At 40.4% G+C, this 18,880-nt stretch overlaps 1 protein-coding gene across 1 annotated transcript; it reads right to left on the minus strand.

Moving 5' to 3' along the window:
• Positions 1-13,301: 13,301 nt before the first annotated feature.
• Positions 13,302-18,110, minus strand: LOC311063900 (uncharacterized protein). Its single transcript, XM_084083535.1, has 3 exons — positions 18,015-18,110; positions 14,436-14,717; positions 13,302-14,201 (listed from the first exon to the last, which is right to left on the minus strand). Exons 1-3 carry the CDS (start codon positions 18,082-18,084, stop codon positions 13,804-13,806), a joined length of 750 nt encoding a protein of 249 aa, XP_083939661.1. The 5' UTR covers positions 18,085-18,110; the 3' UTR covers positions 13,302-13,803.
• Positions 18,111-18,880: the final 770 nt, after the last annotated feature.

Genomic DNA, 18,880 nt, shown 5'->3' on the forward strand with positions numbered 1-18,880 from the left:
ATGGCTTTGAATATCCAGATATTATCATTGTCATTATATTTTTTGCCGAGATTATCGTATAGTGACAATACTTACTGAGGTGTGGATGGTCTTCAGGTTCCTCCTGTTTAATAGAAATGTCCCTGGCTGAGTCTGGAGAGTTCATCTTCGCCTGCAGTCTGGACTCCACACCATGGTCTGAAATGAAACAATTGAATAAGGACTTTAATAACTGGAGATCTAGTGGTGTCAAGAATAACAATAATATTTGCAGACGCTAAAGGCAAAATAGCCTAAGCCCAACTCTCCAACGTATGAGTCTTGGGTGCAAAGATTATAGGATTCACATTAGGGAATCATTCATGCTTAACTTCACTCATGCTGTGCCAAGTAAATAAATAAATAATGGCCAGTAGTGCGTTTTCTCGTTTGTCTTACCTTTTTAAGTAGTCACAGAATATTTATCTCCAGTATGATCGATCCCCTGATCGTTGCTAAACACGGAGGTTTTTAATGTGCTTAGAAAATCAAAAATCAAAACGTCTCATTTCGACCGTCCATTCTCTAGTTATTGGCCGTTTAATGTAGCATGTCTGGCCAAGAATTCAGACGAGAACAAGGGAGGCAAGATACAGACGTTTTCCCAAATCGAATAACAAGGAATCGAATGGTGACTGAGATTTTGCGATCACGTGATCTCCTGTTTCTTTGTGTGCCTGAGAGTGAAATGGTAGATCACAGGTTGGGGAACAGCGCCATCTAGCGTAAACACTGAAAACACTGTTTGGACATGTTACACGTCATTGGCACTCTGGGCTTCGGAAAAAATGGACGTGTTACACGTCAAAAGAACTGAATGAGTTAAGACTACAAATGGAAATGTGTCAAAAGATGGACTCCTGCGATGCACCATGATATATTTTGTCATGATTATTGCATAGTAAAGAAATGGTATTGCAACAGCTCTACAATAGAACAGAAACTATTTAAGAAAGAGCGAGAACATTAAACATACTGAGGTGCGGGTGGTCTTCTGGTTCCTGTTTAATAGAAATGTCCCTGGCTGAGTCTGGAGAGTTCATCTTCACCTGCAGTCTGGACTCCACACACTGGTCTGAAATGAAGGAATTGAATAAGGACTTTAGTGTTCCACGGTTCTACTTCCCCTAAAACATGATCATTGGGTATCAATATAATTTAAGGAGAAAGAATGTTTTTCCAAAACTTGTACAGTAAACTGTGGAGTGTCGCTAGGCAACCGCCTGTCAGGTAAGCAACTCAACAGGGAGAGTCAGTGGGGCAGAGGCGGTGCGGGGCCAAGGAGGCCACGCCCCCAGCTGGGCTGCGTCATTGAGGGACACTACCTGCCAATCCACCAATGGAATCAACCTGATTTGAGCGCACCTGCATTGCTCCACTACAATTATTTGAAAACTTTAGTTACTAGTTACTTTGCAGATATAAATTATGATATTATAAAACATACATTAACCACTTCAGCCATATGTTATACTATTTGAAAATAGCCGATCTACAAGCTCACGTTGTGAGCTTGTAGATCTGCTATTTTCAAACATCTTAGTACTTATAGTACATCTTAGTACTTTTACTTTTGGTACTTTAAGTACATTTTGACACCAATACTTTTCTACTTTTACTCAAGTAAATTTTGAATTCAAGGCTTTTACTTGTAACGGAGTACTTCGACATTGCAGTATTGATACTTTTACTTAAGTAAAACCTTTGAGTACTTTTCCACCACTCCCTTTAAAGCTGTGGTTTTCAACCTTTCTCATATGAAGGTCCATTATTTAGGTGTGCCAAGGCCACACTTGGCTTAGCCAAAAGATCCCAGGGCACACCTAGATATACGGTGTATATATATATATATACATATACATATACACACACACACACACACACACACACACACACACACACACACACACACACACACACACACACACACACACACACACACACACACACACACACACACACATACACACACACACACACACACAGAGAGAGAGAGAGAGATTATTGGGCAGGTACAAAGAAACCTTGACCATTACAAATATATAAATATTGGCCTACACTTGGGTCACTTCAAGTTCTTCTTTGGTAAGTATATTTGGTACCCAATATACTTCTAATATCTGATAATAATATCTAATAATCTGATCCTGATAGCACTATTGCGGACGCATACGCTGTTGCCCACTACAGACGAACACCAAAACTCTCGCCCAAAACAGTCACCCCCGGGGAAATCCGGTGATATTCACCTGGTATTCCTAAATGTAACCTCATTAAACTATGCCTAAAACTAACCTTATTCCTAAACTTAACCTCAATAAAACTAATAATATGGCTAACCGTAAACTTATTTCTAACCTTATCCTCAGTAAAACAAAAACAGGAATACAAGAACCGCTGGTCCGCGAAAATAAATGGGGGCGAGCCTGTTTTGGGGCGAGTTTTCCGGTTATATCGACGGCTTGAAGTTGAAAGAGATTCTCTCCGTGGAGGAGTAATTAATCACCTCAGCACACAAACTGCAGGAATTACGTTGACACAAACACACTGGAGTGATTTAGAAACACTTTATAAGAAAACTAACACTTATGTATTGTTTTATTGTTGGACATTCATCATGGCAGGTAATAACATGGGCTTTTGGGACAGGACAGCCTCTCTTAGCAGGTACGACGTTCCGACCCACTTAGTAATACTGAGTGCCAAAGCATGTAGGCCTACCCTGTGCCCTTTTTATACAGTACCAGGACAACATATTTGCATTCCTATGGGTGATGGTTGCTACACTGAATGGACTCGGCCGTGGCTGAGTGTGAAACGGACGATGGCCGTATCGATTGATGGACGATGGCCGCTATTGTTCTCGAGGGGCTGGGTTTACACTTTCTTCAAACGGCGCGGCACACCTCAGCAGTAACCGCGGACCAAAATTGGGACGATTGCCAGGGTTGATAAACACTGGTCTAGATATTAGTCTGTGAATCTGTCTGTGCGTCTGGGGCTAATTTCACAAACCACTGTACCGATCAGCGCCACATTTCTTGTGCATGCTGCCAATAGGCCAAGCAAGTTTTTTTCCCACATATAATAGAATGTGCTGCAACTCATGGTCATTATATTATTCTGTTTTTTACATATTAAAGTAGAGACTGTAAGCTTTCAAGTGACGTGCCATGCACTGAAATCTGGAAATAGTTGAAGTTATACTTATTTGAATGTTGTTAACCACTTAAAGGACTACTTCACCCTTTTCCAAGGCTGTGCTGAATCAAGTGTATGTTACTGCATTGTCTATTTCTCACCTCAAATGTTTTTTGAAACATTTAATGTACTGTTTATAACATAATCAATAACGCACCATTCGGCCATCTTCTTTGTTCAGATTGAGTGGCACTGTCCTCTGGTATGTAGCATAGGCTGATGAATCATAGCTGTTTGAAAGACTACTTGACAAGTGTTTAATATAATATGTTAAAATTGGTTAGTACCCACCGATTAGAAAACCCAGCTCATTGGCATGGTTAAAAGTGTCTGCCCTGAGATTGGGAGGTCAGGGTTCAATACCCCGGCCGGGTCATACCAAAGACTATAAATAGGATGCAATGTCTCCCCGCTTGAGACTCAGCATAAAGGGTTGTATTGGGGTAAGTCTCTGTGTACATCATGGCTCAGGGAAGTAATTAAGATTGGAAAAAATCTCAACAATTATAAATATATAATTGTTTTGGCATCTATTGCCAACTATGTCCCCATTACGACCACGGATATTCTCTGAAAGTGTGAACAAAATGCTTAGTTAAAGGGCAAGACCACTTTGGTAGAGGTTTGGGTTGTGTAGTTACCAAAGTGGTCTTGCCCTTTAACTAATGCTAATGTTGAGCAGGGTCGACTCTGTACTTGGTCCTTTCTCTTTTCCCTCTACACCAAATCTCTTTGTTTGAAGATCAGCATTTTATCAAATACCCCCCAGCAAAGGGATGCTAGGGTTGAAGTGGATACACCTCAATGCAAGAAGCTTCTAATAAGCTTGTCAAAGATCTGTTATCTCACACAAAACAGACCCATTTCTAGACCTCTCACCCCCTACAGAGGCACACCATAAAATCAGTTTTCACCTACTACAAAACTTTTACCAGGCATGTCAGGCTTTCATGTGCTTCTGATTCATGACGTCAAGCACTTAGCGGCTTGAGCTGTGTGACAGACAAACCCTGTTCTAGAAGCTTTGGTCTACGGCCACTCTGTAGAAAAATGTACAATTTGGTGCAGTTTTTCTTTTGTATTGCATTTGTGAAAAAGAGGACGTGCTTTTGGATAATGTAATGAGAATAAAACATGTTAAAAAGGAATATTGAGTGATATTTAATGATGGCTATGAATATCCAGATATTATCATTGTCATTATATTTTTTGCAGAGATTATCGTATAGTGACAATACTTACTGAGGTGTGGATGGTCTTCAGGTTCCTCCTGTTTAATAGAAATGTCCCTGGCTGAGTCTGGAGAGTTCATCTTCACCTGCAGTCTGGACTCCACACACTGGTCTGAAATGAAACAATTGAATAAGGACTTTAATAACTGGAGATCTAGTGGTGTCAAGAATAACAATAATATTTGCAGACGCTAAAGGCAAAATGGCCTAAGCCCAACTCTCCAACGTATGAATCTTGGGTTCAAAGATTATAGCCAAGTAAATAAATAAATAATGGCCAATAGTGCGTTTTCTTGTTTGTCTTACCTTTTTAAGTAGTCACAGAATATTTATCTCCAGTATGATCGATCCCCTGATCGTTGCTAAACACGGAGGTTTTTAATGTGCTTAGAAAATCAAAAATCAAAACGTCTAATTTCGACCGTCCATTCTCTAGTTATTGGCCGTTTAATGTAGCATGTCTGGCCAAGAATTCAGACGAGAACAAGGGAGGCAAGATACAGACGTTTTTCCAAATCGAATAACAAGGAATCGAATGGTGACTGAGATTTTGCAATCACGTGATCTCCTGTTTCTTTGTGTGCCTGAGAGTGAAATGGTAGATCACAGGTTGGGGAACAGCGCCATCTAGCGTAAACACTGAAACACTGTTTGGACATGTTACACGTCATTGGCACTCTGGGCTTCGGAAAAAATGGACGTGTTACACGTCAATAGAACTGAATGAGTTAAGACTACACATGGAAATGTGTCAAAAGATAGACTCCTGCGATGCACCATGATATATTTTGTCATGATTATTGCATAGTAAAGAAATGGTATTGCAACAGCTCTACAATAGAACAGAAACTATTTAAGAAAGAGCGAGAACATTAAACATACTGAGGTGCGGGTGGTCTTCAGGTTCCAGTTTAATAGAAATGTCCCTGGCTGAGTCTGGAGAGTTCATCTTCACCTGCAGTCTGGACTCCACACACTGGTCTGAAATGAAGGAATTGAATAAGGACTTTAGTGTTCCATGGTTCTACTTCCCCTAAAACGTGATCATTGGGTATCAATATCATATAAGGAGAAAGAATGTTTTTCCAAAACTTGTACAGTAAACTGTGGAGTGTCGCTAGGCAACCGCCTGTCAGGTAAGCAACTCAACAGGGAGAGTCAGTGGGGCAGAGGCGGTGCGGGGCCAAGCAGGCCACGCCCCCAGCTGGGCTGCGTCATTGAGGGACACTACCTGCCAATGCACCAATGGAATCAACCTGATTTGAGCGCACCTGCGTTGCCCAGCTGGGGAGCACACCAGCAGAACAAAAGCACCGTCTCTGCCCCAGTGTGGCCTGACTCTCCACGTTGACGAGACAGGTGCACAGGCGGTAAGCGAACCTCCCCACTTATTCTCCTCCTCATTATTTGGTGTGATAACTTGGAGTCTAATTATAGTGTTTCTGTTCTAGGCAACATAGGACCCGACACTGACTTATGGAAATGTTCATGGGCTGGAACCCCACGCAGTGGGCGTGAAGGAGAAACGTATGGACAATTACAATCTGGGAACCCATCGCCAAATAAGAAGTAAAAACAGTGCCCTCTGCTGTTTTTTACTCTTTCACTTGGCTCTGGGACGAGCTGAATGGAGCACCCGTGCGCAAGGAAACCAGGGTTTTGGTCTGCCCTCAGCGCTTCACTTCCGGTGGTGCGCTTATGTTTTCATTCCCACTAACAACATTTCTACACGGAACACTAACACCACTTCTCCCAGAGAACATGGATCGTTTTGGTTATAATCCCACTTGTTTCTATGATGAAAGAGCAAGTCAAAATGTGAATATCTTTCCGTGGTTTTGTCTGCTCCAAGGACGCTATTGTTAAATGAGTTTCGGTTTGTTTTCAGTGGGAAGGGAGCGCACAGACAGTAAATCCCGCCCACTACATTTGATTGGGTAAAGCGCGGTCTGCTTTCTGATCTGAAGGCACGCCCACTTGTAAGCTAACGTGCACACGTTCTGAACGGGGCTCTCGACAGATTCAGTAGCGTAGCTCTGAATCTGTTCTTGAGAGATTAGGACAATTATGACACAGAGCCACAAAGGGGAAGAAGTTGTGTTTGTTTATTTAAAATGTCTTCACCTACATGGCAGCAGGGGTTTCCCCCCTTACACTGTGCCATTTATTTAAATAAAACGCCCTGTGAGGCCTTCGCAAATACTGTCGCCGAGTGATGGTCTGGTTGAGTCTTCACAAAACTTTAAAATGATATTTGTATGTTGTCATATTAGCACCACCCACCTGACCCAGTCCCTCCGCGTCACTGTGTGGACGTAGAGCCAGTAGAGACAGCGCGCCTATGTGTTGTTGTTTTTTGCCTAACTACTTCCTAACTTCATATTAGGGGCAGTAGTCTGTTCTCACCAAGTGGGCAGAGTGGTCCACTTCACGGGGAGTGACAAAAACTATGCCTAAACCTAACCTTAATCCTAATAAAATCATTTGCGACACATTTTAGATTAGATAAATAAACAACTGCGGGAGAGGGATTCAATCCAAAGGTGCTGGGATTGTAAATCCAATGTTTAACGTTGCACGCCACGGAACCATGATTCCTGGTGGTTCCTACTGCATCACAAAAGGGGGAGTTGCCACGATTGGATAGGAAAACGACACACGCTGACCACCCACTTATCCTAGTCCCCACCCTCCCTCCTCATGAAAGGACCGCCCATGGCTCTGCACAGTTGTTTAGATAGGGTCTATATTAGAACAGTGGTTCTAAAACTGAAGTACGGGGACCCCCAGGGGTCCTTGAGGGGGTTCCAGGGGAGCCCCAGCAAAATGTACAGCATCAAAATCAGTGCAAACAGTTTAAACCTTTATACGTAGGTGATCTGTAAATAGCAGATCTACAAGGTATTGAATAATGATGCATCCCAATGAGACATATTGGGCACTATTCACTAAACAGTTTACGCCCATATTTTTTACGTAAATGAATTTACACAACTGCTCATGTAAATAGACTGATTCATTCATCTTTTTTGACGTTGAATTTTGCAGGAGGCACGATCTGCTCGGAGGCAGACTTACATAGGACCAAAGCTTGTGTAGTATGCCATTAGAATGCCTTATTCTTCATGAAAAATCTATTACAATAGTGCCAGTTTTGTTCCCTTCTTTTCAGTATTTAGAGCTGAATCAATGTTCCCTTTAAGTGTTTGCTGTTTTTGTAAAATTGTGATTTAACAATAAACTTATGAAGTATACACACTATATAATTTGAAGAAATTAGGAGAAAACTTTTGTCAATTGAAGGTGCGTTTGGAGCCAAACTGTCAATTTGCAGCCCATGAAAGACAGGGAAACTATCACATTAACATTACTGTGGACAGAGTAAAGATCCTACTGGTTTACAAGATACGTTTACACCTCATTGCTTATTATGGAGATTAACCACAGTAATGCTATAAAACACTGATGTAACTATAGGGTTACAATGATAATAGTGACGTCAACAACAACATGCTACGAAACAATGTATATCAATGTCTTGCTGCTAATGCTGTGGAGCTATAGCCTTATATAAAGACTCTCGTAGATGTGTTTTATCGATTTTTACATTTTCTTTTTAACGAGAATCTTACTTAAGATTACCCTGGAATGTAAGCTCCAATAAGCCCGTATTTCTCCAAACATGTACAAATGCAAATTATAAGGTGTTTACCCGGTTGCCCTAAATATTAACTCAGTGTTCGGCCTATTTGTGCAATGTATTAGTCCATATTCTTTAACAAATAAGTGTTTTTAATCCCGTTTGTGGCCGATCGCCATTCGGACACCAAGTTAACATTCAGGGCAATTGGGTAATCACCTTATATTTTGCATTTGTACATGTTTGGAGAAGTAGGGGCTTTACTGGTGACATTCCAGGACAATCAGGGGGAGGGGGGCACTAAGACTACTAAAAAAAAGTCTAAATCGATCAAATAAATCTACGACGAGAGTCTTTATCTAAGGCTACTATGGAGCTGTTGTTTGTGTTTATGATCACTTCATAACAACTTAACAGCTAAGACTAATAGATTTATGTTCCAACTTAAATTAGTTAAATAAAGACAAATAGATTAAACAAAACGTGATCCGTTCATCTTAAATGTTATAAATAAATGAAACCCAACATGAATGAGTTGATCTTTACCTGCTGTGTTTCAGTGGTTGAGCTGCTAACAAACGTCCTCCTGCTGCTTAACGACGACACTGTTTAGAAACGACACGTTTACGTTTTCTTTGTATGTTACTTCTATATAAATCTATGGTATTTTAAAGTGTCAACAACAGTCAGTCAACCATAGAGGTATAATATAACAGTCAACACACCATGTTGTTTTCACTACTGCATTGTGGGTATGTTCTGACGAACACTTTGTCTAGACGCCAGTTGGTGTATAGCTGCCCCCTACTGTTGGTCTCGGGTACTGTCCATTGTTTATAGACAGTAACAGTACTATGTGACCTTCCTGACCTGTAGACAAGAGAACATCCATCTAGGAGTAAAGCAGTTCATCCAACAAAGCAAATTAAATTATTATAGAAAAAAAGGGTGTTAATCATTAATTTAATAAATTAACCAATTAATAATCAATAGGTCATTCAATACAGGCAAAATCTTCCCACAAATGTAAAATCCAAAAATATTTTAAATAGCAGATCTACAAGCTCACAACACGTCACATGTTTTGAGCTTGTAGATCAGCTATTTTCACAAGTCTTACACAACACTTTTGTGCAATAACATAGGGCTGATTATTTGATTAATCAGAAAAGTAATCTATAGATGAATTGCTTAGAAAGTCATGGATAGTTGCAGCCCTACATCCATCACAGCTTTCATCAGTGCACATTGATGCTGCACAGGTCTGATCACGTCTCATAGAAATGCAGGATACAACATACACTAATATATACCATGTTACAGGATGCAACATATACCTTGTATTAAACACGTTATTACCCATATCATTTTCAAACTATGTAACTATATCAATATGTCTATGAAAAATTCAGACTGTATGGTATATTCAGACTGTAACACAGTAAGATTATCACAATTATTTCAAAGCAATGAGTTTGGCTATTGTACCAGAATGTTCTGGGAAACAGGAAACAGTTCAGTAAGATAGATTGATTGTAATGGATGAATTGGACTGGGTCAGGCTGACCTAAAATGGTGTATCTAATCATGAGATTTTGTTTTATTGTGTGCCAAGAAGATCTAGGGCCACAAGAAGGTATAAAAACACACCCACAATCCTATTTCATCAGTCCTGTCTGCAGGTATGGCTCTGTTATATTAACAAATGTTATATAGGTTCACAAAACATCTACTGATGCACAAACTTGGACACATCATCAGTGTTGTTTCCGGAGTCACTGGGTGTTTCGGGTCTTGCAACAAACACCCTCCTCCAGAAGTCCCAACCAAGGCTGATCAGACACCGGCCTTGTCCAAGTGCCATGCTACTGCCCCCACTGTCTCTTGGCGGCTTAGGGTAGCAGGTGAGCTGTTGGCAGCAGGTGTTGGCGACACTAGAAGGCTCTGGGCACTGTGGGTTGCCTCCGGGCCTGACCAGAAGTGACGTCTGTGCGTTGTGTCGTCGTTGCCGCTTTCAAACATCTCATTCTGCCTTGATGGATTTCTAAACACTCTTGAATGTTGTAGGTTTTACATCAGTATGTAGCTTGCTTTGGGTTCTTCCCCAGAAGTGGTTAGGGCTGCCAACCCTCTCCATCCCGGGTTTCCGTCTCTCCGGCCGTCCTCTGTCTCTCCAGATGTCAACACACTCTTCGTGGTCGCCACCCACTGGTCCTCCCAGAGTATTTCAGTTAACAAAACATCTACTGATGCACAAACTTGGACACATCATCAGTGTTGTTTCCTGGAATCACTGGTCAACAGTAAACTTCTAGAATTGCATACAGTTGCTTCCTGTTTGTTTAGTCTTTTTTTTTCTTATGTGTTCCTTTCTTCTATATTATTTCTCTATTTAAACTCTTCCTGTAATAGTAGATGTTGAGAGCTTGTACAAAGAATGGGCCTCATTCAGCAATAAATTCGTAAGTTGTCTTCTTAAATTTCTTCCTAAGTGAATTCCTAAGAGAAGTCGAGTCAGATTCATGAAATGTTCTTAGGCTCTGCCTGCAGTCACACCTGTGTGTGATTGCTGCACACAGAAATCACAGGAAATCACACAGAGAAATAAAGTTGAGAGAATGAAGTAAAGAATACCTAAACTAAAGCCTAAAGATGGTGGAACACCAGACTCCAAACATAAAAATAAATAAGTATTTCTGTGGAGGTACTTCTGAAGTGAACAGCAAATTATTTTTTTAAATGAATGAATGTATTTTATTATTTCTCTCACATTAATCAACATATCACCACTCGATATCAATGTAAATTTGCTGAAATTAGCTGTTAAAAATGTTATCCATATTTCATGTTCAGGAGTAGCGTTAGTAGTGGATATAAAACATTTTAGTACTGAAAGCTGGTGGGTGGATATAGAGGGTCTTTAAGGTAGCAGCTGCTTGGTATGTAATGGGGTGGAAATAGGGGTGTGGTGGGTGATATGGTGGTGCAAGGAGGGGTGTAGGGGGCTGTGTGGGGTATGGGGATGGGTGTGATGGGTGGGTACAGGGGGGCTTTCAGGTAGGAAGGGGACTTGAAAATGGGGGTGTGGCGAATGTCGGGATATGGGGGTGGGGGTATGGGGGGGCGATGAGGGTGGGTTGGGTGGGGGGTTATGGGGTGGGTATGGGGCTTGGGCTTCAACTCAACCGGGTCTGTTTGGGTTAGATGCATTTGGCTGCAGACCCCCACCTGAAAATATTTTCTGCTAGGGAAATGTTTTCAAGATTTATCAAAATGTTTCGAAAATAGCCGATCTACAAGTTCAAAATTGCCAGTAATGGGACGCGTTGTGAGCTTGTAGATCAGCTATTTTCAAACAAAGTATAAAATACGGTTAAAGTGATTAAGCTGTTCCTCGTTTGCTGTGGACCCCCTGGAACAGCTTCAAGGACCCCTGGGGGTCCCCAGACCACACCTTTGAGAACCTTTTTTGCTCTAAAGATATGATAAAAATATTATTGTAATTTAAATCCTATATTATACAACTGTAGAATTGAAGAAACTTCGAGAATTCATTATTTTTGCACAAACATATCACACTTAAGAACTCAAAGGCCACCCTAAGAGTGCTCTCTAGTATGCGTAGATTTCTTCTTAACTTAAGAACAAATCACAGCTAAGAAAACATTTGTGAATGCCAAAATCTCTTAAAAAACGTCTTAAGTGGGTCTAAGAACAAATTTGTTCGTAAGTACGGTTCATGAATCGGGCCCAATGATCTCACCCACTCTTTTACATCTGCAATCATGTGACACTAAAGTTGATTCTGAATTGTGCCTGCAGACTCAATTCTTCCACACATCCCAAATATACTGCTCAAAGAAATGTAGGGAACACTTGATCACTTAATTATTTTGAGTTTTCATGAACTGTGTATATAGGCTACTGCTAAACAAAACTGCTCAAAGGAATTAAGGGATAAATGTGTTCCCTTAATTATTTTGAGCAGTGTAGTAATGTTAAGAGATCATAGCTTGTATTTCAATTTCTTGATAATAATCCATTAGGCTTATAGCATAGTAATAAAACATCTTGCACATCTGTGTGTGCTATAGGGCTTTGCACAGGCTTTAATTTACTATCACACCACACATCATGTAATACGACTTAATAGTGATCATAGTCATTACATTAGGTGTAATTATTAGTCATAAATCATAAAAAATACATCCCTCAGTTTACCAGCATATAATAAAAATAATTGAAATGGTTTGATTGATTGATTGATTGACATACTTAACAGACCTTAACGTCCCCTCCATAGTATATCATGTACAGTATACATCTGCTGCTATGCTCACACACCTTTATATCTTACCCCAGGTACTATGTGTAAATATGTACATCATTTGTTTGTCTTTGATTGATCTCTCTCCCCCTGACGGCCCCCTTCTCCTTCTTCCTTTCATTTTATCTATGAAATAAAAACAGAACTTACTAAACTAATTTCACCCACTTTTTTTATTTCTGTAGTGTAAACCTGTTATGTGACAATAAAGCTGATTCTGATTCAGATTCACGTCACAATTTAACTCATGGAGTGCCTGCCATTGTGCCTGCCACGGGTTTCACGTTTTTTTACCGCTATGGCGCTGGGTGCCAATGACGTGTTTGACGTGTTTTTGAAAAAAATGTAAAAAAAGAAGAAAAAAAAAATGTTCAGAGCCCAAGATATCATCATCTGAAGATTTGCAGCTCCATCCACTCCTTGTTTAACGTATAACTGAAAAAGGCTGTATATCGCTTCCTAAGCACTTTTTTTTTACTTTGAAAAAAACTCTGGCACCGGGACAACATATTTCTATATAATTCTGGCAATTCTGGCACTCAATGAGTTAATAATGTAATACAACTTAATAATGATCATAGCTATTTAATTAATTGTAACAATTACATAATTACATAATTCATAAAACATACATGTAGAAAGGTAATTGAAATGGTGCCCCATTCATTGCACATGCACACAGCACAATGACATCAAATCATGATATACAAGGGCGCCGATAACGTGGGTGCCCGGGGGCACAAGCACCCACTATGGGTGAGGAGCACCCACTGGGTGCTGGTCAAAAAAAAAAAAAAAGTTTTTTTTTTAAATTATTTTTCAAAATCAGATCGCCACTGAACAACCGAATTAACCGAAATAAAGTTACAAAACCCCCCCAAAAAAGTCAATTATCCGACCAAAACCCGCAAAATTTTGGGGCGCACATGCACGCGCGTGTGCCTTGTTGGGCACCCGCTAGAGCTTATAAATATCGGCGCCCCTGATGTTATAAAAACACAAAATCTGGACAAACAGTCCTAGATAATATAATCAATATGGTTTACATGGTCATTTATATTATAAATAAATAACACCACAATCATTTGAAATACCTTTAAGTAAAAGATGAAAGAAAAAAAGTTACCGTTAACACTTAACTTTTGTAGATTGTAGTAATGTTTTAAAATAAGAAAAACAAAAGCGATGGAGAATGACTCCACAAGATGAGTCCTAATGGAAACTTCTGACAGGAGCATTATAAATCTCCATGATAGTTTTGCTTGTCTATCCAACTCCCTGACAACATACAGCTGTTTAATTTGATCCTCCCAGTGAGCTGATTTATAGTGGAACGTTTTTTTTCTCTCCCTTAGTGAGAATGCACCAATATCTTTTCAGAGCACTTACCTGACTGAAACACTGTGACAAGAGTTTTCTCCAGCGTGGACACACTGGTGTGTATTCAGTTGGCGTGATTCACGGAAACTCTTGTCACAATGTTTACAGTGGAAAGGTTTTTCTCCAGTGTGGATACGCTGGTGTTTCTTCAGATTACCTGACTGAAAGAAAGTCTTGTCACAATATATACAGTGGTAAGGTTTATCTCCTTGTCTCGGGCTGGTTGTAGAGCTGTTGATTTGCTGACAGGCTGATGGGGTGATCTCTCCATTCCTCAGCATTTGGCGGTAGAAGTCGTTGTGTTTACTCCTGATGTGTTTATGGAGGAAGATCTGAGATGTGAAGGAGTATGAACACTCAGAACAGGAGAAGAACTGAGCCTTGGAAGACTGGGACCTTACTCCTGAGAGAGGAGGGGGGGGGGGGGGCAGAGGGGCGAGAGAGAGAGGAAGATAGAAGGGGAGAGACTGGTTAGAAATGGTGAGTACAAATACAACTTGAAAGCCGTTGTTTAGGAGCATTACGACTTCCCTGTTAATATTTCTGAATTAATTGTATTTTTCATGAAACTCTTTTATTCCAGCTCCAATTTTCCCCACACATGCAATTCCTGTCCCTGTGTTTAACACTGACTAACCTCCACTTGTCTCCCCCCAATCATCACTGTCTTCAGTGACTTCAGTGTCAGATTCAAGTTCAAGTTCAACTTCAGAGCAGTGTGAAGAGATGTGTTCATCATCAACTTCACTTTTTACTGCTAGTAATGTCAACATTGATCCATCAGGCTCCTCTGGTCTTTGAAGTATCTCCTCCTGTTCCTCTTTAATGTGTGGAGGCTCTGGTTCCTCCTGGAGCAGACTGGGGCTCCTCTTCTGTTCAGGAGAATCCTCCTCTTTACAAACAACCATGTGCAGGATGTCTAGGAGCAGGAAAATAACATGATAGTGAACACAGGATTCCTAAAATGTATATCTATTGTTCTATCTTCCATGTAGATAGCTATCACCTACTAAGACTGACAAAACAGTTACTAAATAAATACAGGTTGTTACAAGTGGTTCTGGAAACTCTAAGCCAGGGGTTTTCAACTGATTTCGACCCAGGGACCACCATCTTGACTAAAAGCAACCTGGGGACCACCACTATTGTGCGTGGCGGGTCCATCATAGACCCACCCCACACAATAGTGGTGGGGGGTTCATGTACCACAGGGAGCTGGAGAAAATAGCTATAATATCAATATAATATCTAATAAAATACATTGATTTTGTTTGAATATTATGGAATATGATTAAGGATTACTGTGATTATGGTAAGCTCACATTTCATATTACACACAAACAATACAGTAAGAACTCCTGTAAGTTACTAAAAGTAAAAAAAAAAAAAGTTTAAAAACAAAAGTTTTTTTTTATTTTAATTTTTTTGGGCCAGGGACCACCTGCAATACCTCCGCGGACCACCAGTGGTCCGCGGACCACCGGTTGAAAACCCCTGCTCTAAGCAGGCTAGGTGTTAGCAAGATTATAGAAAAATACATATTTTAAAAAGTAACCTAAATCAATATATTTAGTTATATTACCCAACAAATGAATTACAGTGATAGAACAAATATTTAATTTGAATTATTAAAGCGTGTTTTTTGTATTATCCTTTTAGCCTAAATGTTTTACTGTACCTCCATGCTGTTTACCTTGTTTGACTGATAACGTATTAAATCAATCAATCAATCAATCAATCAATCAATCAATCAATCAATCAATCAATCTGTGATCTCTGATTTGGGAGTAAGTGAGGCTGTAGGCCAAGCTATATACACAACTGGATTTGTCTGTATGTACAGTATGTATGTATGTCACCTCCAAAGTAGACCAATCACGTTATGAAACAGAAGCACCTCCAAACACAAAAGCTTGACATGTCTGGTGAAAGTTAATGGGTCGTAGTTTAAAATGTATGTACACTTATTCTTATGACCAGGCCCTGTACAGTGGCCCTCATTTATCAACGCGGTGCAGCCCAAATAATGGGCATACGGCGAGATCACCGAACCTTTCGGCATTTATCAATATATCCTGACGTGGGCTTCATCCTACCGTACGCTGAAATCTCACATCTGGTCACGAGCAGTTGTTGACTTTAGCTGCGCCCATTTTTCCATCCTAGACCTGCGGAGCATCATTGTCTGACTGTCTGACAGGCATCTGGACACATATATCCACTCCAAAATGTATATCTACACTACAAGATAATCCCTGTGAACATTTTATGAAGTAATTTAAACAAACTGCTTTAACAGTCATTCAGATAAGATTACAGATCTGGCTGCATTGAAAATAGCAAGCTCTGTGAGCTTGTAGATCTGCTATTTTCAAAATATACGAGCGCTTTTGCGTCGGGAGTCCCGCGGTCGGGAGTCCCGCGGTCATCTTTTCATGGACAGTGAGGTCTACAAACTTACAGTAGCTTGTCCTATGGTATGGAGTTATGTCATAAAGCGTTATATAGGCTACAGCCTGGCTGGGTTAAGGATATAAACCTGACGCTCCAATCTCTTATAACGTGGGTGGCGGCACGGGATCACTGCAGTCTGCAGACCGCCCGAGTCTCATGGGGAATATAGCCTACATGACTGCTTTAGTGTAACTCGAACGCGCAATGCTCTGTATGGGGTAAATAAATATACAAACGTATTCCATTCATGGCGATGTGATTGGTATCATAATATGTCATTCATGTAGGCTACAAGCCTACGTGACAAAGATTGTACCACTACGGATTACATGAAAGACACAGATGGGCACGTGTGTGTGTGTGTGTGTGTGTGTGTGTGTGTGTGTGTGTGTGTGTGTGTGTGTGTGTGAGAGAGAGAGAGAGAGAGAGAGAGAGGCGTGTGCGCGTGTGTGACTTGACAGGCAGTGAGGCGAGGCGAGCCGGCGAAACTCGTTCTTTTCGGTTCTTCATGTCGTAAAATCGGGGCGTTTCCAGAATATTTAAGGGCGTGTTATTTAAATGACGCTCGTTTTCAGGCGTGAGCTTTATCAAGGCTGGGACCAAATGTACGCTCGGATCGGCTGTGTAGGATTCGTTGATAAATGTGACTTCGACGTTGGCGTACGGCCGAATATATGGAAAAATATACGCCGGTTTATACGCTCCATTGATAAATGAGGGCCAGTATGTCTAGAAATGAGTCTGTGAATCTGTCTGTGTGTCTGGGGCTAATTTCACAAACCACTGTACCGATCAGTGCCACATTTCTTGTGCATGCTGACAATAGGTCAAGCAAGCTTTTTTCCACATCTAATAGAATGCGCTCTAAGTCATGGTCATTATATTATTCCGTTTTATTAAACAGACTGTAAGCTTTCAAGTGACGTGCCATTCACTGAAATCTGGAAATAGAAAAAGAAGATATGCTTATTTAAATGTTGTTATAATTGGACCTCACTAATGCTCATGATATATGGCAACATTTCTGTCAACTCAGTCTGTGTCTCAGAGGAGGGCTATGGACGGTTCAGAAACCCGTCAACCAGTGACATCATCGATGGGGAATCCAAGCTAATAGAAACTACAAGCTTTCTATTGCTGGAAGGTTAGCATGCTATAATGGAAGCCATTGTTCCCGCGTTAATAAAACATAAATAAATAAAAAATGAAGAAAAACTAAGAAACCTTCCTAGTGATGATGTCACTGGTAGATGGATTTCTGAAGTGTCCACAGACCTCCTATGAGAAACAGACTGAGTAGAAAAAAATGACACCATTTTATCAGGAGCATTACTGAGGATCTATTATATGAAGATGAAAGTTGAAAATGGGTGAAGTCGTCCTTTATAGACCAGCTGAAATGGCTTTTTGCAACCATATCTTAACGTAATACCCAGTGAAACAGGAGCTGGGTGTCTCTGAGCCAATCACAGATGAGTTTTCGAGCTCAATATTATAACAGTCACACAGCGAACATATGTGATTTAAAGTATGTGATCTATGCTTTAGTCTACGGCCACTCTGTAGAAAAATGTACAATTTGTTGCAGTTTTTCTTTTGTATTGCATTTGTGAAAAAGAGGACGTGCTTTTGGATATTGTAATGAGAATAAAACATGTTAAAAAGGAATATTGAGTGATATTTAATGATGGCTATGAATATCCAGATATTATCATTGTCATTACATTTTTTGCCGAGATTATCGTATAGTGACAATACTTACTGAGGTGTGGGTGGTCTTCAGGTTCCTCCTGTTTAATAGAAATGTCCCTGGCTGAGTCTGGAGAGTTCATCTTCACCTGCAGTCTGGACTCCACACACTGGTCTGAAATGAAGCAATTGAATAACTGGAGACCTAGTGGTGTCAAGAAAAACAATAACATTTGCAGATGCTAAAGACAAGATGGCCTAAGCCCAACTCTGCAACATATGAATCTTGGGTGCAAAGATTATAGGATTCATATTAGGGAATCATGCTTAACTCATTCTGTGCCAAGTAAATAAATGAATAATGACCAGTAGTGCGATTTCTTTATCAGAAATCAGAGGAAAACAAGGGAGGCAAGTTACAGACGTTTTCCCAAATCGAATAACAAGGAAGCGAATGGTGACTAAGATTTTGCGATCACGTGATCTCCTGTTTCTTTGTGTGCCCGAGAGTGAAATGGCGGATCACAAGTTGGGGAACAGCGCCATCTAGCGTAAACACTGAAAACACTGTTTGCCCAAAATACATCCCCAAGTTACAACTAATGTTCACAAGTAGGGATGGGATCACATAACCAGCCTTTATTTGACCTCTGTGAGGGCAGTGATCAAAGTAAGACTGCTCAATTAATCAATGTTTTTTTTTTATTTTTACTTTAGCTTCTTACAATTACGAAAAAAGCACCCATTCTTTTATGGACCCGACAAACCTAAAATGCTGTTCTAACACAGTATAGGCGAGATGTCAGCTATAGTCCATATGAAATATGAAATCTAGCCTAGCTGTAGCAGCCTACAATAAGAAACATTCACCTCGATGAATAAGGAATCCATGATCACACATGCCACGGTGCACTTTGATTCCAGAGGTTTGATGTGCTT

Source organism: Gymnoscopelus microlampas (assembly GCF_963454915.1).
Source record: "Gymnoscopelus microlampas genome assembly, chromosome: 16".
NCBI lineage: Eukaryota > Metazoa > Chordata > Actinopteri > Myctophiformes > Myctophidae > Gymnoscopelus > Gymnoscopelus microlampas.